This window comes from Tubulanus polymorphus, chromosome 7 (assembly GCF_964204645.1).
Source record: "Tubulanus polymorphus chromosome 7, tnTubPoly1.2, whole genome shotgun sequence".
Lineage (NCBI taxonomy): Eukaryota > Metazoa > Nemertea > Palaeonemertea > Tubulaniformes > Tubulanidae > Tubulanus > Tubulanus polymorphus.
This window is the reverse complement of record NC_134031.1, coordinates 20,041,539-20,069,446: the sequence shown is the minus strand read 5'-3', so window position 1 is coordinate 20,069,446 and position 27,908 is coordinate 20,041,539. Positions and strand designations below refer to the sequence as shown.

The 27,908-nt window shown below is 38.5% G+C and overlaps 1 protein-coding gene across 3 annotated transcripts; it reads right to left on the bottom strand.

Moving 5' to 3' along the window:
• Positions 1 to 864: 864 nt before the first annotated feature.
• LOC141908302 (uncharacterized) lies at positions 865 to 27,781 on the bottom strand. 3 transcript variants are annotated; one of them, XM_074798289.1, is made up of 8 exons: positions 27,510 to 27,781; positions 12,626 to 12,735; positions 10,056 to 10,126; positions 9,163 to 9,294; positions 8,274 to 8,572; positions 6,801 to 6,871; positions 5,813 to 5,870; positions 865 to 4,429 (listed from the first exon to the last, which is right to left on the bottom strand). In XM_074798289.1, exons 4-8 carry the CDS (start codon positions 9,269 to 9,271, stop codon positions 4,391 to 4,393), a joined length of 576 nt encoding a protein of 191 aa, XP_074654390.1. In that variant the 5' UTR covers positions 9,272 to 9,294; positions 10,056 to 10,126; positions 12,626 to 12,735; positions 27,510 to 27,781; the 3' UTR covers positions 865 to 4,390. The 3 variants fall into 3 exon arrangements, with proteins under 3 accessions (XP_074654390.1, XP_074654392.1, XP_074654391.1); XM_074798291.1 differs by lacking the exon at positions 27,510 to 27,781 and adding an exon at positions 24,400 to 24,455; XM_074798290.1 differs by lacking the exon at positions 27,510 to 27,781 and adding an exon at positions 13,181 to 13,305.
• Between the last annotated feature and the right edge of the window lie 127 nt (positions 27,782 to 27,908).

The window sequence follows — 27,908 nt, the reverse complement described above, 5'->3', positions numbered from 1 at the left end:
ATAACTGAGTGAAAATTTTGCGTAAAAAGATAGTGTAAAAATATTATCGAGTTATTGAAAACCCTTTTGACCGAGGTTACCTAAAAACCCTTTTTCTATATATGATACGTGTCTATTTATTTTGTAGATTATGAAAACAGTAGTAATATGCAGCAGCAGCAGCAGACGAGCCTGTGTTTATTGATCACTTTAACCGTGGCAACCATTGCCAACAACAGGAATCATTTTTAGCCAAGAAATTTAGACAATTTTCCTTTTACGCCCACGTTTAGCGATCTAACAGAGTCCAGCGATTAGATATTTCATCAATATTTCAGTTAGTTGCAGTTTTTTTTTGTAGAAATCCGAGAAAAGATGCGAAGAGTTATTTTCTATTTTTTTCCCTAATGATATGATGTGGTGCTCGGTGACCTTGACCAGTAAGAACGCAGGGTTTTACGGATAGAAACAGTATCCGCTTTCTTCATTAGATTTTTTTACTGATTGGCGATTCATCTCAACTTCTGTGCAGTAAATGCGTTTGAAACTTTCATGAAGATTTCGCAGGGGCGCTTTTTTCCTCAGGTCCATCACCACTTGATGAATGGTGTTTGATTAGGGAATTTAACAGCTGAATTTTCTCATGTTGGGGGGACATCCAATTCTGTCGGACATATCAAATTCTCACCTCCAGCTACTCGACCAGAAAAGATTTTTTACTGACATTTTTTTCAGAAAGAATTAGTATCTTATTGGAAATTTACACTTAGAAATCTTGAAAAAATCTCATCTCACTGTGTGGCGATAGAGCGAGGAATCATAGTAACTCCTTTATTCGCAAAGTTTAACCTCAGACATTTCTACAACGAATACGCACTTTTCTGTATAGACATCATTATTTATTAGTACAATTTCTTCTTGTTTTTTTAGAAAAAAAGAACGAAATCTCGACATAAAAGCAAATTTAAAATTAACAAATCGACGAAACTGGCAAACAACAAAATAACATGGCACGATTTGAGACAAGACCGATTTAATATCTTCATTCTATCTTTCATCAATATACATTATTTAGTTTAAAATCTTGTGATCATAAAACAACTACATCGGTACATGAATCTACAAATAACATCTTCATTTGCAGTTCGTTGAGTTATGCTACGTTTTTAAACTGAGTTTTTTTTCTATGGGGCTCAAATATATAACATAAGCATTATTTATCACAGCATACAAACTAAAAAGAATAAATTTCTCGGAATAAAGACGTGCGGACTGAATATAGCAAAATAAGTGAAGGCCATATTCTATATATTTATATACACTCATATTCGCTGAATATAAAATAAACAAAATGCGGCTAATTTATACACAAAAAATTTCATACACAAAAATCTGATGTTACATATATCATAACGTGTAAATATTTGTTCAATATATGACAAATGACTAGAATGACTAATTTGACTAGGCAGATAAAACATTCCTTATAGAGTTTATCTAATTTATGCGTTTTTCTTGGCACCAATGGAAGTAGCGTGGTTAGATTAACCTGACAAAATGACTACCGAATAACATTTACATCAATTGTCACATTAGATCATTTTCATCCGAAGCTAGCGTCTGGTCAATCTTCCCACAACCAACAATTCCTAACACATATATGGCAGAGCGCATATGCTAAAATTGTCGGCAATCTTACAATCATGACAGCAGGATTAGTGATGCTGATGGCTAGTAGTCAGATCACTTGGCAATATAATGCGACAAGCTACCTACAAAGTGTTCATGTTACCCTTTGGGATATAAAGCAGTCGAATGTCAACTGTCGGAGATATCTACAGTGCCTTTCAACCCCTAAACAAACACATTTTTAAGATTTCAAACAACCATACCATTCTGAACCCACTATGTGCACCTCATGATCATAGTTTAGGCTAACCTCTTTACCTTTTTGAATATGCTAGATTCATGCCTTCGAAGTGGCAAATTCAACATCAAAGTTTTTCATGATTCTGCGAGTACTGGTACAATCTCATGAAAATACACACCACGAATTAGAACAGATAAGAATTATACAACAAAAATGGTTACCATTGATAGAACACTATATTCATGTTATGACCATATGTAGAGAATCCTACAATAATAGCAAAAAAAATAAAGTAAAGTTCGAAAATGTTTCCTAAAGCTAGTAGTTTATTCGACTTTTCGACTATATCCTAAGATTAAAAGTTAATACCAGTCTATAAAGCCGGCCCCAGAAGATTACTTAATCTTCCTGTATTAGGATATAGTTGAAACATCGAATAAACTACTAGCTCTAAGAAACATTTCAGACTTCATACCATTTTTTCATTGTTATTGTGGAATTCACTACATATTAACACAAATGGTTCAACAAAACTAAAACTCAGGGCTAACGATCAGAGCCTGGAAATAACTTATGAATACCTGTATAATGTGTCCGTTGTTCTTAAACTAAATTATTAATGTCAGAAAACTGACTAAAATCATAATCAAAGGAAGCTAAACTAATTATACTATTTTAGATATTTAATTATCAGCAAATGTTTTTACATAATAACAATGAACTGTTACTATGAATAACATGTAGAAAGAAACTTATAAATCATTCATCAGACACTTCTCATGTTCTCTTTTACAACAAACTTTTTCATTTTTTCCAAGTTTCAGCTGTCATCGATTACCTACCAAGTTACCGGGAGACTTTCACGTAAATCAATAGATCATGTAAAAACAGAACAAATGTGAAAAAGAATGCAAGTTCTATCTTTCCAACAGTCTGCGAGTTTTTGAGCGAATGTTAGTTTAATTCGATGTAACAAAGCTTGTCATATCATGCATTATGAAACAATATTAGATCTGAATGGCATTCAGTTCAGTCAGAGCAGAAAGCACCTGTTTCATCTACAGATCTGGCTTCTTATGTAGTGATACATATCGATACTGTCACCATCACCACCACCACGCTCAGCGGTGACAAAATGACAAAAATACTAATTCATTTGGTGATCGATAGACAGCTTCTTAGATCTAGTTTCTGCATTAATGCAAAGGGCATTAGATAAACTACCCAGTATTTCCAATTGAACTTCAACATCTTTTCCAAACAGGGGACAAGGTTTTTGTTTTTGACAACCTATGAAAAAGATTGATGTAGATGTTACAAATAGTGGCTAAAATCGAGTGGATTCATAATCTCGAAGTAGACGTATCAATGACTGCACAGTGCGAATAACGTATTGATTGACGTCTCATCAAGAATATGTTTCCCAAGAGGTCTACAAACTATGGATAAGGGAGATATCGCGTTGTAAATAGCTGATAATGAATGTCTCCAGACGCTCTCATTAAAGCGTTTCCATTCCGGGGGCTGAATTTCACAGATGAACCATTATAAACCGCAATCACGCGCAGACGATTGGATCCAAGTGGTCCGGATCAGCACGGTTACAAGTAAATGACTCGCTTGTTGCTAAAATACTATCAAAATGATGCTGCGGCAAGCAAGGCGAGTCACTTCCAGAACCAGTTAGCATTCAAATGAGTAATTGGACCCGTGCTAATTATAGGTAACCGTCTGGTCCATCTTTTTTGGCCAGGCCGCGTCAAATGGGCAACGTATGCATTTGACACGTTTTAACACTGGGCCCAGATTAAAAACGCCTGCGCGAGTACAGTTCAAATTCAGGCTCACAAATAACTCATCTCATCAGATACTGTACTGCCGAACTAACAACAGATCACATACACAGATAATTTATGTATCTACAAACATTTGAAAAAATAAATTAGTTCCATTTAACAATATTTACAACTGTTAATGATCATTCATCGTATATTTCTATTACCATGGAAACAGTGGCGCCGTCGTTCTCCGTGTTAAATAACGTATGTATTAACCGCCGCACTAAACAATTTCATACATGTATCCTTTCAACGTACATCACAAAATATACAGTAACTATTCACAACGTCCTCGGCATTTCATCGAGACTTTTACGCAAAAACGAAAACTGAAAGAGATTCGCGAATACACATTCATCGTGACGAACTTATTTAATCCTTACGGCGCAAATTTATGTAATGAACGAACGAACGAATGAACGTATTTTCCTTATATTTGAACTCGACGCAATCGAGAAAATATATCATGAAATGAACGGCAGGACATCGCTCTGAACTGAATCCCGTTCGGTTGCTTCTTGAAATCGTATGTTTCCATAGTAACTGACATATTTCCACAGAAACAGCGTTTCCATAGCGACAAGTAAAACTCGCTCGCGGTGATTGCGGTTATCGAAGTTTTATTTTGATGTCGTCATCATCTTTTTTTTACTTTCACTCGTTTTAAACCGACTCACACCATCCTCCATTGCCATGGTAACTGCTACGTGTTATCCTCTTCCCCTGACAAATAATCCGGACCCTGTAAAAAAGATAATTTGTTCAAGTTCAGATGATTTTCTGGTCTCGAAATGTGAGAACTCTGAGTGGAATAACTTAAATTTCATCATAACATTCGCCGTCACTCAAGAGTTCATACTATTACCTCGAACAGATAATATCAAAGAGATTTACAAGAGAATTTGACTTCAAAATTCCTGATTATTTCATTTAAAATCAGCAGTTACGTCTTGAAATAAAATGGACCTTGACACGGGTGTTTGTTTGGGAAATTAAGTAAGACATTCCATATGTAAGGCAGGAAGTCATAGGCAATTCCGATGTGAAATGACCATGGACCATTCATCTAAGAGTCCTTGTTAAGATGTAGGCACTTCATGAACAGTCCCAAATCTTATTATCAGTATTCTATAAACATAAAGTCTGAATCTAAGGGAGCCTTGCTGAAGAGGCGAGGAACCATTGTCGCACACAAGAAACACATTGACTTTTGTGACATCTTTTAAAGACTGTCACAAAATATTTGCAAAAGTGGAGATTCAAAGTCCGTGACGAAAATAATTCTTGAATTTAGACAAGTTTTCAAGGAATGAGGTAGTCGCATGAAATGTGAAGCTGAAATAGAGAGTGCAGCTACAATATGTGAACTAAAGGTAAAGTCGTGCGTGAATTTCTACAACATTGAGGAACTATCGGTGAAACTGACCTCCTCTTCTCTCTCTCTCTCTCTTTCTCTCTCTCTCTCTAATCTAATCTAATCTATTCCATCAGTAACACGACCAAGATACATCAAATCGAATGAGTGCATTTGATTGATTCTCATTCAGTTTAATGCTTCCCATTTAATGGTTCTAATAAGACATTTAAGGGGTTAGGAACTGACGTTTAACTCGGGTCAAAATCAAATTACGATTCAAATAGGCCGCCTGACATTCGAGGGCAGATGATACCAAATTTAATCATCTAAAATCTAATAGGGGATGGAAAGATCTAAATGTTGACTTGAAGTTACAACTAGGTTTTTTGTTTTCTCAATTTAGATCGCGAATACGAGAATATTCATGGAGAATCTGAATAGGTTACACTAGTTCATTAAAAACAGTTCTATGTGTAATTACAGTTATGCACTTTTGCTAACTTGTTATTTCAAGGATGCATCGCGGGGTTAAATTTAACCGAGGAGGTATCTATCTAACCTACTATATAATCATTTGTTCATATGTATTTAGTATGCACTAATTAAACACACGGCACAACCAGCTACGAGTCAGACGCGTGTTGTTTTACCTGGTCGATTTTTTCGTCCAGTAAACGGAAGAATTCAATTTGACTCATAGTTACCCCTCTGTAACGAAACAACGACGACGACATCATGAAACGATCCGCTTAAAATACGTTCGCTTACCTCTTCGATACGACGATCTAACATTCGGAAGAAATCTATCTGACTGTGCGTCGCCGTGCTACAATTACCAGTCATTTGAAAAGGAGAGAAATCTCATTAGAAAAAAAATTATCGCCTCAGATTTTCAGCTGCAGCGGCGTCGATGGTATCGGGTTTTACACGGGGAAAAGAAACTCTCAACGACTGGAATTATGGTATAAAGTGAAGTAGTAATCAACTGATGTAAAGGAATACTATTGGTAGATTGAAATGTTACGGCCGTAAGCAAAAATTGCTGCAATCAAGAGAAACGCGTTAACAACAGGATCGAAAGAGGAGTTTTATTTCTGAATTAATTTCTACATGTTTATACACTTTGATAAACATACCAGTAGCCCATATTGATAAACTTAAAATTTATCAGTGGGCTACTCTTATTAGACTTGCTTTTCCCCTGACTATTCCCTGATATGTATGTTGTTTTACCTGACTCGATCTGATAAGAATCCAATCATTTAACGCAGTCAAATATGTAAAGCAAAGATGGAAACTGGTTTTACCTGTGATATAGCAATCTCAACAAATTTCCCTGATTTTCTCTTATTTCTAGCGTTTTCATAAAATTCTCCTGACTTTCTTAAAGAAAAGAAATGTCCCCGACTTTTTCCCTGATTTCCAGGTTAGTGACTGTATCCTGTTTATAATGTGGATGTTCCTTAAAGGCTCCTACAACAGCCTTTTATATTACAATTGTTCATAATCAGCAATTCAGACACAGCAGCAAGAAAAAAAATCGGAGAAGCCGTTGACATTTTTCTATTTTAGCTATATAAAACTTTCCCGCTACAGGAGGTTTATAAACAAAACAAAGTTGATGATGCTACATAAATAACTGTGAGCCATTACTGCCGGGCTATTACACATATTACTTTCGGCCATTTGATGTCACGCTAAAAGCAACGGACATAGAATGATTTAAAGATAGGCGACGAAAAACAGAAATACCTACAGATTTAATTGCACCGGGCCATTTGCGGGGTCGAGCTTGTTACTGAAAGCTGATTTCGCAGTCTTTCGATCCTGAAATGAAAATAAGAAAACGGTTTTAGATTTCTCGAATTACGAAGGTTCTTCAACGATTAAAATCATAGTTTTCAAAAGAAAACAAGGATCACTCCTAGGATCCAGTTGGTACTTAGATTTGACCCGTTCAGAGCTGACTAATTAATTCCCGAAAGCGCCGGAGTCTTATACACCGCACTGCCATGCAGACGCACTGAAAGGGTTTAAGGACCATCTTAGTTCTACAACGTAAGACCAGTGTTTAGAATTAAGACCATATTAGGATTTAAGTATGCGCATTTAGCCCCGCTATGGCTCGGACCTTTCACTTTTGATTAATCAGCTGCATAGTTTAACACCGTATGAATGTACGTAGATTTCATATGAACTGCCAAACTGTCTCGTAATGCCTAATCTTTTAAATACAACAAGTTTCTGTAAACGAACCAATCAAATATATCATCATCGCTAGATAAATCGGAAAATGTAACACTCGAAATGAAGCCAATCACCATGGAAACGGATATGAAAGTAAGTAGAGTAGTGTCTATTATCTCATATACTTCACATCGAATACGAGCTTAAAAATTGCCGTCAAAAACGAGTCGTTTTCTGCTCAATTCGACAAATCCTCTTGTAATTCTCGTCAGCGATAAATGAACTCTAGCACAACATTGACGGCAGTGATGACGGCGACGGCGGAATTGTGTAAATCAATGTAGGCAATTTACTAGTGTTATAGAGAAGGAATAGAGACCAGGCGATTGCAAAGAGCTGTCATCCTACAGTTGATTAATCATTCCTGGTAAATAATCATTCCTGGTAAATAACTCTTTTTTCATAGGTTATCCATATACACCAGGGGACTCCAAGGGACTCCATATACACCACGGGACTCCAAGGGACTCCATATACACCACGGGACTCCAAGGGACTCCATATACACCACGGGACTCCAAGGGACTCCATATACACCACGGGACTCCAAGGGACTCCATATACACCACGGGACTCCGTATACACCAGGGGATCAGTACGCCTCCAGTTCAACTATATCTATTTCGATCAACAGTTTTCGACGGTTTTCTGACAGTGATGAACATTAAAAGATTAATCCCATAATGATGATATTTCGAAGTTTATTCATCAGACTGTTTCGAGATTGTTTGAGAAGGTTATCAGGAAAATCAGATAAATATCGTCATTGTGGGATTATTCATCATCTCAACTTGAGGTTTTTTCAAAATTTCTTAATGTTTTGCAAAGGCTTTGGCTCCAGATAAACCTGGGACTAGTTTTAGTGACTGGTATTAACTTATACCCGAAAGGCAAACCCAATTCATAGTCAATTGAGTTAACCCCTGGGTTAAAGATATTACTAGTCCATTTTCAATGTGAACTGCGATCATCTAAACGTTACCTGCTGATTTTGAGGTGATGGGGTTTTACGTCCCGCATTCGAATCTAAATTCGAAAACGAGTTTCGTTGTTGTTGCTCCAGCGGTTGTTGACCGACGTCATTCGCCGACCCTCCTCCAGCTCCAGCTCCAGCTCCGGCTCCGTTGTTGTAATGAATCGCACGGTGATTCAAACTGTTCATGCTGAACATAGTTTGCATGGAAACGGTATCTTGTGAGTCACCAGCAGCGGCGCTAAACGACATGGCAGACGCGTTACCTACGCTGCCGTCAATCGTCGTTTTACTCTTAGAATTCGTTTCTGAAAACAAAATATTTCCCGTTCAAAATTTCATCGATAATTTCCTTTCTTAGATTATTGATTTATCATATTTTACATATATTTTCATCACATCGATTATCGGTGCAGGGCCTATGTATCGAGTATTCCTGTATTTATTTTCTATAATCATCTCGTTTGTTTGGCCACCCTATTCTCGTGGTACAGCTCTCTAGATTTCTCAAGTCTTTATGCGCTCAATATTCTCTTAACGTTCCCGTTCTGTGAGTATGTACATCACTTGAATATTTATTGAGAAATTAAATTCATTCATTGATTCGATGTATTATCAGTGTTCTTCGTACGTTCAAATCTTAGAGGGCCTGCATTATAAAATCATGGCTGCTGAAGTAGAAAAGTTTTCGGCGTCACAAAAAATATTGAAAATCAAACTTCAGTGCAATCCGCTATCTGTCTGTCATATCAACTCAGTTATCGATAGAAAATTGGAGTTATCATTTTGATAGGTTTTTTCAGTTGGTTCGTTTCAGGTCCGAGTAAAATTAGAATGAACAAATGAAAAATTGGTGTGAATGAGGTTTTTTTACCAGGTACCAGGTACTCATGCTTACTTTGATTAGTTTTCTTGTCATTTTTCGTATATAGATCATTGTCGGATTCTGAGTCACTTTTGGACAAAGCTTTACTGCGTCCACATCCCATTGTCCTTGGCAGCCTCATCTGAACTGATACCTCAGCGCCACCTAGAGGATGAAAATATACAAATTTGTCTTCGACACTTCCGAGGGATCGCCGAGTTACACCGACTACAGCGTGTCTTGAGAACCTCAAACCTGCATATATTGACCAAGTGTCCAGTGAGAGAAATACACAAAAAGTTTTGTTGAACAATATTTGCTCATTTTAGATGATTATCTCTTTTTAAAACCCTTCTCTAATATCAACACACAAGAGATGATCCGGTGCCTTATTATAGAGAGAGGGCGTTTACACTTAAATCATGTTATGTCTAAAATGCTCCCAAAATGATAGTGTGGCAATTGACGTGAGTCACTTCCAGAACCAGTTAACATTCGAATGGAATAATTTGACCATTGATAGAATTCAGCCTAGTCCGATGCTTTCGGTTGGGCAAAATTTGACTCATATCAAGAGACTCAGAACTATCTAGCATCAGCGTAAACGGTTGGGCCTGATGTGGCAGAGGTCAAAACAGTTCGCTTGATTTTGCCGTGGAAATCATTCCTTCGATGTAGAGACTAAATACTTGTCATATTCGAAGTGACGTGATATCCACTAGAGAAACGTCATTCAGTTCAGCGCGACTCCGAAATCAACATCGGGAAACAGCGATAATGTGTTAAACCTAGAAATTCTAAATGCTCAACTGAGTTTTTACATGATATCTCTGCTTGATCAGCCAAAGGCCTAATTTGCCCGGGCAGGATGGCAACTTACCGCCCATTTACAAATACCTGAGTTTCGCTGATTAAATGAAACCTACCTGGAAATGGGTTATGTAAAAACTTGAGTCGACAGGCAGTAAGACCGACCAATTCTTTATACTCGCATTACCTAAAAAAGAAAAACACAAATATAAACTACAACTACTATTACCAGATTTAGAGTTACTAAACCACAATTATATGAACTTTTTGACCAAAGCCAAATTTGGGGCATACCAACTGTTCACACTAACCCCAAATGGGCCAGTTTTACATGGCCCAAATTCAAATTCAGCCAGACCGAAAACACCGGACCACGGCCGTGTTAAGCATGTGTTAGATTATTGCGTGTGAAAGCTTGTTGGTTCTGAAAGCGACTAACCTCACTTGCCACAGCATCATTTAAAAGCATTTTAATAATCAGTGAGTGATTTACATGCGATCGCGCTCTCTAATTACATAATGGGCCAAATATGACTGTGGGTCTAACCCGAGTTCTCCGTGTGATCGCGGCTATAACGAGATAAACTGGTGATAAAACGCGTGCTGTATCTGTGATTGACAGAGTTTTCACTTGGATGGTTGCAGAAATTTCAAGCGAAATTAGAGCTGAAAATCGATTTTCTAGTTCAGTCACAGTTTCATACAGATGAATTGAATCTAGTTTCAAACATTAATTCAACACTGATTATAACATTAGCAGCAGTACTACGACAGCCTAAACTACGACAGCAGTACTACGACAGCCTGAACTACGACAGCAGTACTATGACAGCAATACTACGACAGCAGTAGTACGACAGCAATACTACGACAGGCTGAACTACGACAGGCTGAACTACGAGAGCCATACTAAACGTCTGATCCTAGCCAGTTTGACCTGACCCAAATAATCTCCATGTCATCTCTGCTATTATAAGCAGGTTCACGTCTTAGAAGCCAGAGAAGAATCACTGACCAAGAAATTGCGCTGCCACCAGAGTTCGTTCCAACCTGAACTGATGTCAAGTGTCATCCAGACTTGCTGAATATCTTATAAACTTATCCCATATACAGGATACTAGGACAAGGTCACCGCGTCCAATAAAAACACCTGTAGTCTCGTCTAGAAATTCCGATACGTTTGATGATCGACAAATGAACCGCACAGCTGTAATGAACTACAGATAGACAACCAGATGAGAAAAGCGTAAAATGTCAAAGGCAGGTAAGTGCGTACACTTAGTAGACGCAACACTGAGTAATGCTGTTTGATCACAAAGTGTAACCTGATTGGATCCTAATGAAACTTATGCATTCAACCGAAAAGTTTCAATCTCTCTCAAATGATGTCGTCGATCAAGTGAGATATGTTGGGCGAAGGAGGCCATGAGTTAGAGTGAGGGTTGCAAGTCTGGAAAATGTCTAGTCAATATACGTCAACTAGTTTAACTCATTTGGGGTTTCTTTTGAAGTAGACACGTCATCAAAGCTGGTCGCCAAATCATCAGCCCATTGATAGCCTAAAATTTAATTTTTGTTCCATAATCTAAGACAGCCTCCATTGAACCAATATCAGCAATAACAGAAAGCTGCAACTCCAGCCAAATTGGCACGGATCAGGTCCAAGTCAAATTTGGCACGGACAAAATTTGGCTAGATATAACTGCTGAAACCATGGACTTAGTTCCGCAGTTATGGCTTCAACCTGAACTCTATTTTGGTCAAAAGGCAATATCAAATATTCCAGACTTTCTTTCACAATCTTTTGAAAACAAAATGACTGAAATGAGGCTAGGTCACTTAGATTCCCACGTTAAAAAAGGCAATGAAACAAATCTGAAGTCGATCCCCATTACACGTACGTACTATCAACTCAGAACTGTACAAATTTGTTCCTGTTAAATTATTCAACTCACTAATCCGGTGATAAGAAACTGAATCTGCTGAGAATGAGTGTTTTTTTATCCAATACATCGCGTTGTAATGAATAATGAAGCAATCACAGAGTAGCGAGATACGAATAGAAAATCTGCTCCTTCTTTTTAGATGCAGAAATAATTCAAGCAATAAGATGTACGCGCATACAATAAATGTGTCATGATCATCCACCCACACACAATACTCTTTGATACGAGTAGAGTTCATTTTTGCAACTCATTTATTTGAAGACCAGTTGCAAAATTATAGCTGTGATCATACGAGCACCATTTGCCGGTGCCAAATGAGACCCGGAACAACTTTTTACACAGGTGCCAAATTTGGCCTGGGCCAAAAACGCCAAATTTTAGCGCGTAAAAGATTGCGTGTGAATCGCAAATGGTTCCGAAAGTGACTGACTTCGCTTTGTTTGAGCATTATTTAATATCCAGTGAGTGGTTTAAGTGTGAAATTTGGCACGTGTGATCACAGCTAATGACTCAAGTCTGTTGTTACGAGTGGCTACAGTTTTAAGACTGGTCTATGCAACTGTCCCTTCTCTGAATCTCACGGAATCGCTCCTTATTAGCGCGATGAGTATTTAGGCAGTTTTTGAAAATTCAAACTTTTGATCATTGAATTCAACCCGATGTTGCAGTATTCACGTCAAAGGTAAACAGGTTATGCTTTAACGAAATACTAATTATCTGAATGAACGTCATTAACTAACCTTTCGGTCACATATGACGGGCTCTAACGACACTGCTACTGTTTACGATGTTTAATTTAGTATCTCAGCTGGAGAACTGCGTGCAATATGAGCTTTATGACCATTCACATCTGAAATATGATTTACGGCAAGAATTATCATCAAACAATAACAGCAGGTAATTCAACAAGAGGAGCGCCACCAATTCAAATATATACGTCTGATACGTCTGTATATTACACATATTTATGTAATACTCAAAAACGTCATTAATTTTTAACTACAATGTTTATATATTTTGTAATATAGCGATGTATGTCACGATCGCACAACGCTTTTCAACCTGCTTAACGTACAATTAACAACATTCTAATTTACTTCCAGTTCATTAATCAACTAGAGATGAGTCAAGAAGTTACGCAATATCTCACTTCAGACAAAGTTGTTAAGTTCTTGAATAAATGGTTTCAATATTTTTCGATATTTGAGCGCCGTTTAGGCTAAAGATCAGGCGTACTGTCAATGGCTCATAGTCGTTAGCCGGAACGTTGCTCAAATATATAGACAATAACTTACATCATCAGCTGAATTATTGTGGAATTTATCTCTAACTTACATCGAGTGAGCACATCAATGACATTAATTAGCTTATATTCCTCGGCTGAAGTTTATCCAAGAAAAATGAAAATCACAAATGATCTGCGCTGATTCTTAGAAGAAAAGTAAGAACAGAAAAATGAAACGTTGTCACCGTGTGAATGCAGTGTTGTATGCGTGGCTGTAGTGATGTTACCAGTCTCACGTCAACATAACTAAATTTACGCTGTTGCCATGAGCTGCAAATTACCACCACCAGAATGAAGGCGCGATCAGAAACGAAGAGAGAACGCGAGTGAGTGTGCACGAGAGAGAGGGGGGAGAGAGCGAGAGAGGGGGGGAGAGAGAGGGGGAGAGAGAGGGGGGAGAGAGAGAGAGGGGGAGAGAGAGAGATAGAGAGAGAGAGGGAGGGAGAGGGGGGGAGAGAGAGAGAGGGGGAGAGAGAGAGAGAGAGAGAGAGAGAGAGAGAGAGAGAGAGAGAGAGAGAGAGAGAGAGAGAGAGAGAGAGAGAGAGAGAGAGAGAGAGAGAGAGAGAGAGAGAGAGAGAGAGAGAGAGAGAGAGAGAGAGAGAGAGAGAGAGAGAGAGAGAGAGAGAGAGAGAGAGAGAGAGAGAGAGAGAGAGGGGAGAGAGGAGAGACATCGATATATAGACCACCGATTCAATACATTCACACATACGTTATAATGCTATTTTATATTGACCGCATCACTAAAAATACTTGTATTTTATTGAATTTTTCCATTAACTCTGACTAACTAGTGAAAGTACGCAAACATCCAATGAATAGTGAAAATATATATATATATATATATATATATATAAATATATCAGCTTATACATATATAGCTTCAGGACAATTTATGCATATTGCATTTCGCATCGAACAGATAAAAGCCACGCTTACACGAGTGTTTTGGGCCCGGACTAAATGGGCTACACGTGTTTGGACCAGGCCCGAGTTAGTAGTGTAGACACTAACCGGAAACAACGAGTCTAGTCATCTCTGATGTTACAGTTAATGATGATAGCGTTGTTGCTGTGATTGCGGTAAATATGACAAAACAAGCGCCGGTCTAGACACTGATAGAATCAGAGCTGCCTGAGGCGAGCTGAAGGACGATCACAACTAACATCATCGTCATCAAAACAACATGTCATCACAGAGTATTAGTTATCAATGATTGTTTGATTGCATCTTCATCAATTTATTTGTCGCGTATCAGTGTACGTACATGTATGTACGTACATGTATGTATGTACGTGAGCTGTATGTACGTGGCTCATCTTCCCTCTTATTCCAATCCCCGGGAGAATCAAGGACAGCAAGAAGCACAAAGAACAGTAAACATATACCTCTTATCATCGAGAATAAAAGATTCGTGTTTGAGGACTCTAATGGACTGAATTGATAGGCAAAATGGATATAGATTCATATTGCAGTTTATATTCACACTATTGTTTCAGATAATTACCCCCTAGTAGAATAGCCCATGTACTCTGATGTGGAGAACGGATCGATTCATTTAAAACCCAACTATACACAAAGTTGAAATGATTTAAAAGCGTTAACCTTCCGAGTCTACCTGTACCAGTATAAACCTTCCGAGTCTACCTCTATCGGTATAAACCTTCCGAGTCTACCTCTATCGCTATAAACCTTCCGAGTCTACCTCTATCGGTATAAACCTTCCGAGTCTACCTGTACCAGTATAAACCTTCCGAGTCTACCTCTATCGGTATAAACCTTCCGAGTCTACCTCTATCGCTATAAACCTTCCGAGTCTACCTCTATCGGTATAAACCTTCCGAGTCTACCTGTACCAGTATAAACCTTCCGAGTCTACCTCTATCGGTACAAACCTTCCGAGTCTACCTGTATCGGTATAAACCTTCCCAGTCTACCTGTATCGGTATAAACCTTCCGAGTCTACCTGTATCGGTATAAACCTTCCGAGTCTACCTCTATCGGTATAAACCTTCCGAGTCTACCTCTATCGGTATAAACCTTCCGAGTCTACCTCTATCGCTATAAACCTTCCGAGTCTACCTCTATCGGTATAAACCTTCCGAGTCTACCTGTATTGGTATAAACCTTCCGAGTCTACCTCTATCGGTATAAACCTTCCGAGTCTACCTCTATCGGTATAAACCTTCCGAGTCTACCTGTATCGGTATAAACCTTCCCAGTCTACCTGTATCGGTATAAACCTTCCGAGTCTACCTCTATCGGTATAAACCTTCCGAGTCTACCTCTATCGGTATAAACCTTCCGAGTCTACCTGTATCGGTATAAACCTTCCCAGTCTACCTGTATCGGTATAAACCTTCCGAGTCTACCTCTATCGGTATAAACCTTCCGAGTCTACCTCTATCGGTATAAACCTTCCGAGTCTACCTCTATCGGTATAAACCTTCCGAGTCTACCTGTATTGGTATAAACCTTCCGAGTCTACCTCTATCGGTATAAACCTTCCGAGTCTACCTCTATCGGTATAAACCTTCCGAGTCTACCTCTATCGGTATAAACCTTCCGAGTCTACCTCTATCGGTATAAACCTTCCGAGTCTACCTCTATCGGTATAAACCTTCCGAGTCTACCTCTATCGGTATAAACCTTCCGAGTCTACCTCTATCGGTATAAACCTTCCGAGTCTACCTCTATCGGTATAAACCTTCCGAGTCTACCTCTATCGGTATAAACCTTCCGAGTCTACCTCTATCGGTATAAACCTTCCGAGTCTACCTCTATCGGTATAAACCTTCCGAGTCTACCTCTATCGGTATAAACCTTCCGAGTCTACCTGTACCAGTATAAACCTTCCCAGTCTACCTCTATCGGTAACTTCTCTGTATTCAATAATGAGACTTATTATGTGAATCACTAATAATTGATAAGAACAGTTTTTCTCAGTAAGATGCATGATAAATTGGCCGGTGATTTTCATGTAAGCTCTTTACTACACCGGAGACCTTCAACCGGCAGTACATGAATCCCGATATATTCCATCTGGAAAAATGAGCAGTTGATTTTTCACACGAACAAAAGATTCTCTCTTTATTCACAGCTTTGTCAGACGGAGCTTGTTAAAGTGTTATCAGTACGAGTCAGCCAACAAAACATGTGTTTACCCATACAGATCAAACAGGGTCATTCAGGTAGAAATCACTTTTTTAATATTGTCGCGATCACACGAGTGTTTGACATGGGTAAAACTTGGCCCAACCAAAATCTAGCACAGGTCAAATTATACTGCGTGAATGCTAAGGAAGTGACTCAACTCACTTGCCACGGCATCATTTTGATACCATTATAGTAACGAGTCAGTGATTTACGTGTGAACGTGCTTTCTTACTAAGCATAGGTCAAATTTGGCTCAAGACCGGTCTGGGCCATTTAGATCCGGGCCAAATCATCTCCGTGTGATCGCGATTCAAGGCCATTTTAGCATTAACAAGTCTAGCTACGTGGAGTTTATTCAGACAATTACTGATTCCATATCAATACTTGATTCCGAAATCAACATATCTTAAGAGACATTAAAAGAGTGAAATATCCATCTCCTAATTTGGAAATCATCGTTGGCTTCACCAATTCTACTTCAAAGCAGGAATATCTGAATATTCTCCGACTTCAAAGCAGGAATATCACTATCGCTTTGGCAAAAAACAAAGTACGCAGTTTTATGAGAGCTCATAAAAAAGCCAAATTTCATTAACTAGTTACATAACGCACTTTCCCAGACATGTCTCTTTCAGCGGAATGTCTCGTAGTCATAGCAACAGCATCTGCGGGCTACGAACGAAATGCAACAATAATAGAACGTTGTAATGAACAAATGTCGTATTTTTCGCATGATTGGATTCGTCTATGTGTTACATCAATGATTAACACAATTAATATGAATTCTATTGGAATCACTTGTGACCTAAACGTGACCTTTAACTGCGTCTACCTATACGGTTCACATTGCAATTACGTGTGTGTTACGCTCCGTCCAATCTTCTAACAATTATATATCACATCTTGTGATAGAAAAGATAAACAAGCCATAGGCGACAATGGTTCTCAGACTCGAACTCCAAAATTACCATGCATTAGTTTTCCAATGTATTTTGTATATTTTTGGCCAATACCTAAATTTTGACGAGACAACTTTTAGAATTTCGACCCCGTTCCGAGGTCATCTTCAAGGTAATGTCGCTGAAAAACAATTTTTAGTGCCTAGTTCTGCTGGTCCCATTCTTTGCACTGCACAACTAGACCCCATATTAATATTATACCCAAGTTTCATCAAGATCGACCAACTATCAACAAAACTAAGTAGCTGAAAGACACACACACAGACAGACAGTATGAGAATAAAGGTCTCCTGAGAACCAATATTTAGTTTACCACTGTTTTTATGATGCATTACTCCTTGTTTGTTACTCTTCTGGTTACTAAATTAATCTCATTGAAATAAACTCAAGGAAACTTTTCACACCTGTTTTTCTTCTGTACTTTGGGATCTTATCATACGTCTTAAATCATCGTACCTTGTACGTAAATAAGCAATAAGTAATTTTCTTCTCTTTTTAAGCAACGGTTTTTCAAAAATACAAACTTGGTTCGGTCCCCGACGAGTGCATGTCATTCCACTCTAACAAGGGTGGACTTAGGAAATTGAAAAAGGCAATTAAATTGAAAACGGCAGGTTTGCCAATGCAAGGGCTGCCAGCAAAGTATTGATGGGGTTTCGGTGGCCCTACCACGGAGAACTGAAGAACAAAAAAGGACCTTTCTGGCCATTAAGCTAACAGAGCACATTTTGATTAATTTTTTGGTCTTTTTAAAATTTTCCAGATGCTTTTAAGGGTACATTGAAATTTTGAAGGGGTGGTCCGGGTGGACTGATCCATCCCCCTAAACCCGTCCTCGCCTAATCGTTACTATCTACAGACTGATGACTGGAGTTGGTGGTCAGTTCGGTAGTTTTTGTTTGGTCACTGGAAATGGAGAAAAAACATGTCATAAATAGCGCGTGATGTTGATGAGAATTGCCTGTAACTAACAGTTCTCTCTCTGTAATGACTGTAATCGAACTCACTGCGTCATCAGTGTTTCAATTTAGAAACTCGCACAAAGAAGTTAACGAATTCTGTCAGACGAACTCGTGGCCGCTTTTAGGAGAATTGTTTATCAAGTTGCTATTTTCGCACCACTGATCACAGGGCCTCTGACTACAGCAGCTAGTAAAATGTCAACTACTCAATAAACTAAGTGGATTCCTACCCTGTGGTAAAAATGCGGGCGAAAAAGTTATTCATCGACGGAAATTTGATTAAAAGTAGATATCAAGAGGGGAATATGGAAAAATCAAAATATTTTGATTAGGGAATTTAACTAACCGACAGTTGGGCCTTAGATTTTTAAATCATGGATCTAAACGATGAAGAGAATGATGATTATTTTGAATAGTTCAATTTTGCTGCTACTAAATAAATTCTCGTATCGTTCCTAACTTCGAAATATGATTCAGTAAATTGCGATGATAAATCAGTTATGATTTATGTATGTATTTGTATATTTAGCTTTAGGCAATAACTAGTTAAATACCAGGAGGTAAAGTACTTGTGCTGAAGCTGCTATACGCTAATCATCAGTTTCACACCTCCTGGCATCTTTACATGGAGGAAACAAACCAGTGAATATTACAGCATTACTGCAGTGGCCGTAGATATGTTCAACTCGTTATTGCCTAAAGCTAAATATACATATACAAACATTAATCTTAACTGATCTATAATCGGGTGACATTTTACTGAATCATATTCAGAAGTTACCAGCAAAATTGAACGCAACCATTTGCATTTTACTTGCTCATTTCATACACAAAAATCACATACTTTGACACATTTTATCGAGGCAAAATAAAAAACTGTAATCATCCGGCCGTCAATGACCCTTGAAAAAATCTGTATCCAATGAAAGACACCTCGGAGCGTTGTTAGGTGATTAGATAATCTATTACTGTCGGCATTTTCTTGATTAAAGGCTGTCCAAATGACGCTATTAACAGGAAGTCAGGTAAGGATCAATCTGACCAGTACAGATTATATTATAGTCCCAACAATACTGATCTTATTCAGTCCACGTCTCGAGTCTCAAGGATATTATCTGTCTGTTCAACATCGCAAAAATAGCTCCGCACCAGGGGCAGTTTCACAGAATGGCTTAAGCTACTATCGTACGAGCGTTTTTGAACCAGACCAAATTTGGCCCGACCAAAAATTTCAGACCGGGCCCATAGAGAATTTTAGCATGGGTAAAAAATGGGTTGACTGCAAACTGGTCGTGGAAGTGACTCACCTCACTTGCCACAGCATCATTTCGATCCCATTATAGCAACGAGTAAGTGATTTACGTGTGAACCCCAAATTTAGAATTTCATTAGTCGACACAAAGCTCCTGTATTATTAAAGTTATCCGTTAAACTACAATTCAAATTCGAACCCCTGAAGTCCTGATATCCATTAAGTGGGTTGATTATGATTTCAGCTGCAATTCAAACTATAACGGAGACAAATATTGACAACGATAATAATTCCCATTCTCTTTTCGCTCTCAAAATCGATATAAACCAGTTTTGCATATTTTTCTAGCGGTAGAAAAAGCAATACGTCACCGCGACATTTACACAATCGTCCAATCAACACGAATTACAAGCGGAAATTGGCTGTATTAATATTACGCTGGATTTGCTCGTAATACCCGTAATACCGTCTCAATCATTCATTGTTCGTCGATGATTTTCCATCGCTTCTCGTGATAATAGAAAAAATTCATCGTGACAGTAGGCAATATGTGTACGTGTATATATATACTGAACACAGGTTGTTGTGAGTGCGATAACTAGAACTGAACGCCAGAGGCAAACAAATACCAATTTCCCATATAACCGTAAAGAACTACTTACTTACAAAAACAACACAAATCACGGCGCTACGTAACTACAAACCCCGAGCAGATAAACTCTGTAAAGTCTTATCGAAATATGACTAGGAGCCTAGAGGGATTTCTTCGCACGAAATCAAAGATGGCCATCAGTCAGCCATCTTAAAAAACTTGAAACAAATTACCGGTGCACGACTACGCACCAAAACAAACAACTCTGAAGTTTGATCAAATGTCAAACATCAAGTTCTGAGGACAAGATCCACTTCTTGGACAAACAGCAAGACAGACGGACTGACAGACAGCAAGACTGACTTACAGCAAGACAGATAGACAGACAGACAGACAGATAGATAGACAGACAGACAGACTGACAGACAGCAAGACTGACTTACAGCAAGACGGATAGACAGACAGACGGACAGACAGATAGACAGACAGACAGACTGACAGACAGCAAGACTGACTTACAGCAAGACGGATAGACAGACAGACGGACAGACGGACAGACAGACAGATAGACAGACAGACAGACAGAGACAACCTCAGATAAGACAGATAGACAGATAGAGACAACCTCATTCCATAGTATATTATACCCCTTAATTAAATTGCAGAGTATAATGAAGACCCGGTGACTTAGCTACCACAACAGTGCTATTAAAATTGCTACCGTTTTAGTGTCATTTTAGTGTCGCCCGACTGAAGTAACTCAAACCGATCAAATAGAAAAACCTCAACAAGAGTAAACATTATTTTCATCTTCGGTGCAGAAAACGACGAAGTTAAGATTTCAGATGATGGGGTTTTCATGTTTCGATTAAAACCGAGGATCAAACATGAATAAACCGCCGCCCATCACAGCTGCTGCTGCTGCTGCTGCTGCTGCTGCTGCTGCTGCTGCTGCTGCTGCTGCTGCTGCTGCTGCTGCTGCTGCTGCTGCTGCTGCTGCTGCTGCTTATCTAAACCTGCGCTGTTCAGTGGATATTTCATAACCGCTGATTTATGGTCTAGAACTCAACGACACACGACAAATGCAACTTTTTATACCGAGAAAAAATCATTTATACAAGAGCGATTTATGAGAATATAGAATTCACGGTCGTCTACAAGTAAAGAGGATGAAGATTCTATGAATGTTAACCTCTTAAAGCCACCAACTTATGCTATAATCATAAAGATTTCGCACGAAAAATGATTTACTTCAGTCACTAAAGCCACGATCACACAAGAGACGATTTGGCACCACATTTCTCAACAAGTGACATTTCAGTCGGCTATGGTGGCAGCATTTCTAGTTCACCCACAGAGACCATCGCGCAGAGTTTTATAGGTGAATCAGCATTTCTTGTTCCAGACATGAAACAAGCCGGAAAGACGTTTCTGTTCAGCGCCAATCTCGTGCTGTATGCGTGCTAGGCTCGGAAACTCGTGTGCGGTGTCCAGCCATTTTTAATTCATTATCTTTTATTACTGCCGGTCAGTAACAGCCGCGCGGACGCCTTTTCCGTCACCGACAAATTAGTAACCATGGTAACCGACAATTATTTGACTCAAAGAATGTACGAGGGCGAAGAGGGCCATTTCATAAACGTGTATCAATGGCGGAAATTGGCAGACGACGCGGTAAGGATAAGATGCGTGAAGGGTAGACAGAATACGAGAATGACAAGTCGCTGGTAATGAAAAGATTCCGTGTAACAAAAGCCGTAAGAATGATCGAATTTTTTGTGGGGTAAAAATACAGAATTTTTTTTGGCGAAATTTCATCTGAAATATGAAGTGGAGCAGTTCATTTTAATAGGAATTGATATATCATATAGGAATAGATCTGCTCTATCATATTTGGTATTCAAATCATTTCAAAATAGGCCCCTACAGATTTTTCACAGTAATTGTGCTGACCACCTTTAGACCAATCACATGGTAGTCAAATAGGTAACCTTCGTAGTTGTAATTGTACCATGTGACCAGTTTGTTTATATCAGCTGACCACCTCTAGGCCAATCATATCCCACGGTAGTCAAATAGGTAACCTTCATAGTTGTAATTGTACCATGTGACCAGTTTGTTTATATCAATCTAAACCAATCATAGCTCTAGAAACCTCTGAACAATTGTGTCATTCATATATCACAATATTTTGGTAACATCTTCTTACCGTGGATTACAATCAATGGATTACTATGGATTACTAACCATGGATCAGGTGGATCTCACCATAGATTACTAACAATGGATCTGGTGTATTTTACTATTTGTCAATTTGAAGGTCCATGGTTTTTGATGAGACAAATAGTTTAGGAGGAGTTGTTATTTTCTCAGTTCCAAGTGATTAATGGACCATTTTCCGGATCGTTCAAAGTTGACAATAATCGTTTCAGACTGAAACTGTTGTTGACAGACAGCTTACGAACAGGCGTGGGTTACTAAGCGTTTAATTTGATTAAACGTTGCTGCTGCTGCTGCTACTGCGTGATTCACCACGATACACCTATCATCCTCTACAGTGTCTCTAGAGGTTTGTGCGTCGCTGCCAGTTTCAATTAAATTACAAGTGAAACCAACAGATTCATTTTTGCATTGAAAGAACTCAGATCATTAGATTAAAAACACACTATATAGATACAAACCCCATTCATACAAATTGAAAAGATCATCAATGGTCTCCAGGAGGGAGGGAGGGAGGTAGGGAGGGAGGTAAGTAGAGTGGTAGGTGGAAGGTAGCTAGCTAGGGAGGTAGGTATATAGGGCGGTAGGGTGAAGGTACTTAGATGAATCGTCTTCAATTTTCTATATCAAGTATCGATGAATTTCGTTTTTAATCTTTTAATTAGATTTATACGGCAATGTTTTTATCTTATTATCTAGTCAACCCCTCCCTCCCATAAACCGCCACTGCGGCCTAAGGCCAGGTTTTTTCTGGCAACAGAATATCCGTACAACTTACCAATGTGGACGGTATATGTGGGGTGTGTTGTATTCCTCTCTGAACGAGAGGATATTCTAATTAAAATCAAGATTCATAAATGAAAACTTCCCGTCGGTTCAACATTAACTTAATCACCAGATGATGTTCTTTATTTGACATTCACAGATCGAAACTAATCGCATTTGACGACGACAACGAACGTCATGTCAAAACTTCGGATGAAAATTCTATTGAAAATTCTATTAAATTTGTCGATGATTTCGCGCTCGTTTTTAGATCCGGCTCTCTCTGTTCAATACTTCAGGGTTTTTATAATCGACGACATACGCGAGGTGTTTTTTACGACTTCTGAAAAAACCCGTTGTAGTATTACGAGTGAATACAATCAAATATTCATTCAACGTTACACGCAATTCATATAAAACACTTTGAACAAACGCGTGATTAAATTTTGCGACGAGATTATAATGACTTTTTGTACACGCTTAACCCTTTAAGGGCCGTGAACGATTTTTGCTCCTTTACAGACTGGAAAAAAAAATATCGCGACTCAGATGTGGCTTAGAATCTAGAAAGTGTCTGCTCACACCGTTGCCAAATCAGCCTGTGCTTGTATGGCCCGGGCTATAAACGACAGACCAGGGCCGAGGCAAATTTTAACACGGGATTGAATGCGTTCACGAAACCTCTTGTTTTTCATTAGGTGAAGGTTGTGAAAGTGGGAATCGATTGAAACCGCTGAAGGAGTTGCCACGGTGTTTGAGGCTTAATCAATAACGAGATAAAGAATACACCCACTAAAAAATCAATGCGAAATCGTCAGTTTGAATGTCGCATATTGACCTAGAGTAAGCATACATTTACGCCTAGCATAGCACAATTAGATAAACAAATTGAAGAAAGCATAGAATTTGCAACAAAACAATCTTTCCAAAATGTTAAAGGTCTCGACGTTGCGCTCCTTTATCCTCCGGGGAAAATCTACCTCGACAAAACATTATTAGATATCCTTAAAAATTGTCAGCAAAATCAAAATCTTTTTGATTCACGAAAAAGCGAAGGAACAAGACAAGTTTGGAATAAACAAAAAATTCAGGATCCAGTTTGGCATATGTTTGGCTCATGTATTACACTAGAATTGACCTGATTTAGACTGTTTTGAGTCAAACTTTACTTGCAACTGGATAACCGGTTGCTGCTGAGTTATATATAGAATCTTTTCATAAAACAAAATCAAGAAGCCTATTGGAAAATTACGTTGATATTGGAAACTACAACCCGAGGTCAATTAGACCCAATTATTATTAATCTTTCGAATCATCGATGTTTACCTTTTCAAGTTTTGTAAAAAGTAGAAGAGATTTCACCGGAGAGACTGCTGTATTGAAACGGACAATAATCCGATTATACTATTGCGTTGATACCATTGATAATCCGGCTGCGATCAGAAAATCGCGAGTTTTAATCCGCTGCGACTATCGAGATAAAGCCTTGCGCTGTACAGAATAACGACGACAAAGCCATCAAAGTGAACTAGAAACTGTTTGAATTATTCCAGTCCGATCGGAGATTATAAACATACCACAGCGTCTGAAGATTCCTCGATAGAATCTACGAAAAACAGACTGAAAACCAACGAATTACAAAAACAATCTCAGTTTGTAGTTAGAACGGTGTTTCTCGAGACTAGGTTATTCCAGTCACTTTCTGTTCCGTCTGTCTGTCGTCGCTATTGTTGAAAACACTGCTTTTTCAATAAATCAAGAAAACCTGTCACAACTGCACCAGCATAACACGATCAAACCTACACTGCGTTTATAGCTTAAGATCCAGGGATCATCATTTCTTTGCATTGATCAAAAGGGATCATCTTTTTTTATCGCTAACAGCGGTTCCAGGGTAATCATCTTATTACGTACTGTGGATCCACGGATTGTTTATTGGGCGATTAAAAAAAAAGCGATAAGTGTCACTTTCACTTTCATGAAGATCTTACGCTTTGGCGACTGCGGGTTACTATCATTGACCGTCGTCCACGGTTACAACGTTGCAAATTAGATTCTCGCCCCAAAAACAACAAGAACAATGACCCAGATTCATGTCACCAGCTTAAATAAACTTGATATTCGAATTAAATCAATTTGAAGAGAATTAATTTGGAAATCGAAAGTTAAATCAATTAGTTTAAAGACTCGCCATCGTCTCAGTAGCTATGTATGTACATACACCCACAATATTGATGATTTAGCAATGAAAATCCGATAAAGCCGACATTTCTTATACCAAAAACGGGTACCGGTACTTTAATATTATTTCATCTTTCACCATAACAGGTTTTAGAGGGGCAGCCACGCCTTCCGTTTCTACATTTTGCTTTGAAATATATTGAGCAAATATGAAAAATAGAAGCTAACACTAAAATTAAGAGGGTATGAAAAGTCTTGCCATTTCAGTAGCCATGCTATCATACATTGAACAATGATTGCAGTCCCTTTATAGCATATGGAGAACACTGCTAAATATAGGGTCTATAAAGGGTCTTTTATATAAAGGTTTCTAAGACCCTTCTTTGCTAGAGGAACAGTTCAGCAAAACCCTATTCAAAACACATTGATCAAAATAAAATCAGTGGTATAAGATTGATAGAATAGAAAATTGGTATTCTTGTTAACTTGATCTGCTTGTATTATTGTGAAGAAGTTAAACAATTTTCACTATTCTAGTAGTACCGGTACTGGTATGTATCGGTATCAGCTGCTTTTTAAACTTTGACATTTCAAAGATTTTTCTTAGCAATAAAAATATAACATCTTTCCGTTGAGCAAGAATAAACACAGACTGCCTCGAAAAAATCTGTTTGAAAAGATGAAGCCAGACACAAAGTATTCTAAGGTACATGTGTAATAGGCTAAAGCGTGTATGCCTGGACTGAGGAGTATTTTCATCGAGTTATTTCCAAGAAATTTCAACATGACCATGTTGCAGGGACGGATTCTAGGATCTGATTCAGGGAGGGGTGCATTCCAAAATAGGGTAGGCCTATATCATAATTAAAAGAAAACTCATCAGAGAACATTACCTCATTTTTGGTAATATAGAGAAAAAGCTTAATCTAAACTTTTTAGGTATCCAGTTAAATATTTTCCATTTTATCCTTAAAATTTCAGGGACATTCTAGGGGGTGCGCGACCCCAACACCCTCCCCTTGGACCCACCCGAGTTGCGAGCCAGTTGCAATTAGGTAAGGGTGAAAAAATCTGAACTCAATTACAGATGAACTAGTTCCACATATCTGCCCAATACCTGAGTGAGTATTTCATCGTAATACTGCTATCAACCACAGCCACATAGCAGCATTCAGTGAATAGTGAAAAATTAGACATCAGATAGAATGGCATCATATTGATCAGATTCCATGCGGAATACTCCACCGGTCTAACCCAACATCAGATAGAATGGCATCATATTGATCAGATTCCATGCGGAATACTCCGCCGGTCTAACCCAACATCTGATAGAATGGCATCATATTGATCAGATTCCATGCGGAATACTCCGCCGGTCTAACCCAACATCAGATAGAATGGCATCATATTGATCAGATTCCATGCGGAATACTCCGCCGGTCTAACCCAACATCAGATAGAATGGCATCATATTGATCAGATTCCATGCGGAATACTCCGCCGGTCTAACCCAACATCAGATAGAATGGCATCATATTGATCAGATTGCATGCGGAATACTCCACCGGTCTAACCCAACATCAGATACTTACATTGATAAGAGCTTTTTTTCTATATGACCATCTTACAGCCGACAGTAGAGAACATAATACGATAAACTTCTCAGTGATGTCTGATTTTTTATGAGCTCATGGAAGCTCGATCTATAAAATCTTGTAAGCATCAAATAAAATCAGAAATTCACGCATCACTTGTGTTATTTGACACAAAGACAGTTTGACTATTTCTCAATGGTCAAGTCATTAGTAAATGATTGTGGTATTTGTGGCTGCAAGTGAAAGTATAAATCGCAACGGTTGAGTAAAGGATGACAAACATGAAACGCTCCTAATAAAACCAAGTAAAACCAATGAGCAGCCATCATTTCATCCTATCTAAAATATTGATCATTCAAAGTATAAGGCCCTACAGGGATTATCTTCTTTTAAAAGTCACCTATGATTGTGAAACTGATGTTAATTTCACATTCAGACACTGCTCAGTCAAAAGCAGCATCCAATAAATCAAATAACAGTTCTCTCTCTTCCATACTAGAAAATTGGATGGGACAATCCACCAGAGCAGAGTGCAACCAACATCTTCCTCCAAAGTATCTTGTTTGAAACTTGGTTAGTAATTAGCTGGTTATGTTAATATATATGCTCGGTTTATGTTAGAATCGTCGCTTAGAATTGACGAAATAAAATCTCACTTACCAACAGAGCTGTTATTGCGCTACAAATCCACTACCGCAGCATCATCATCAACAACGCGCTGCATCATCACTGACTGAGGTTATTGCGCAATACACTAGCTTCCAGACATAATTTCTAAAATGAAACGTCCTTTAACAAAAAACAAGTCACCCACACTGAATTGCACTACCATTATAGTTAGTGGCAAATAAAAAAATAAGCAAGTATCTTTAATAATCAGAAAGAGCTAAATAAACGGATGGATATTCGGGGATTCGAAACTACTGAACCGATATGCGTCATCCGGCATAATTTCCAGAACCTGCCCTGCTGGATGGCAAGTGGTTAGAGGCAATAGAAAATGAAAACCCATTCACCGGATTGAGCTGAAACGGTGGCTAGTCAAAAGATTGGAAAATT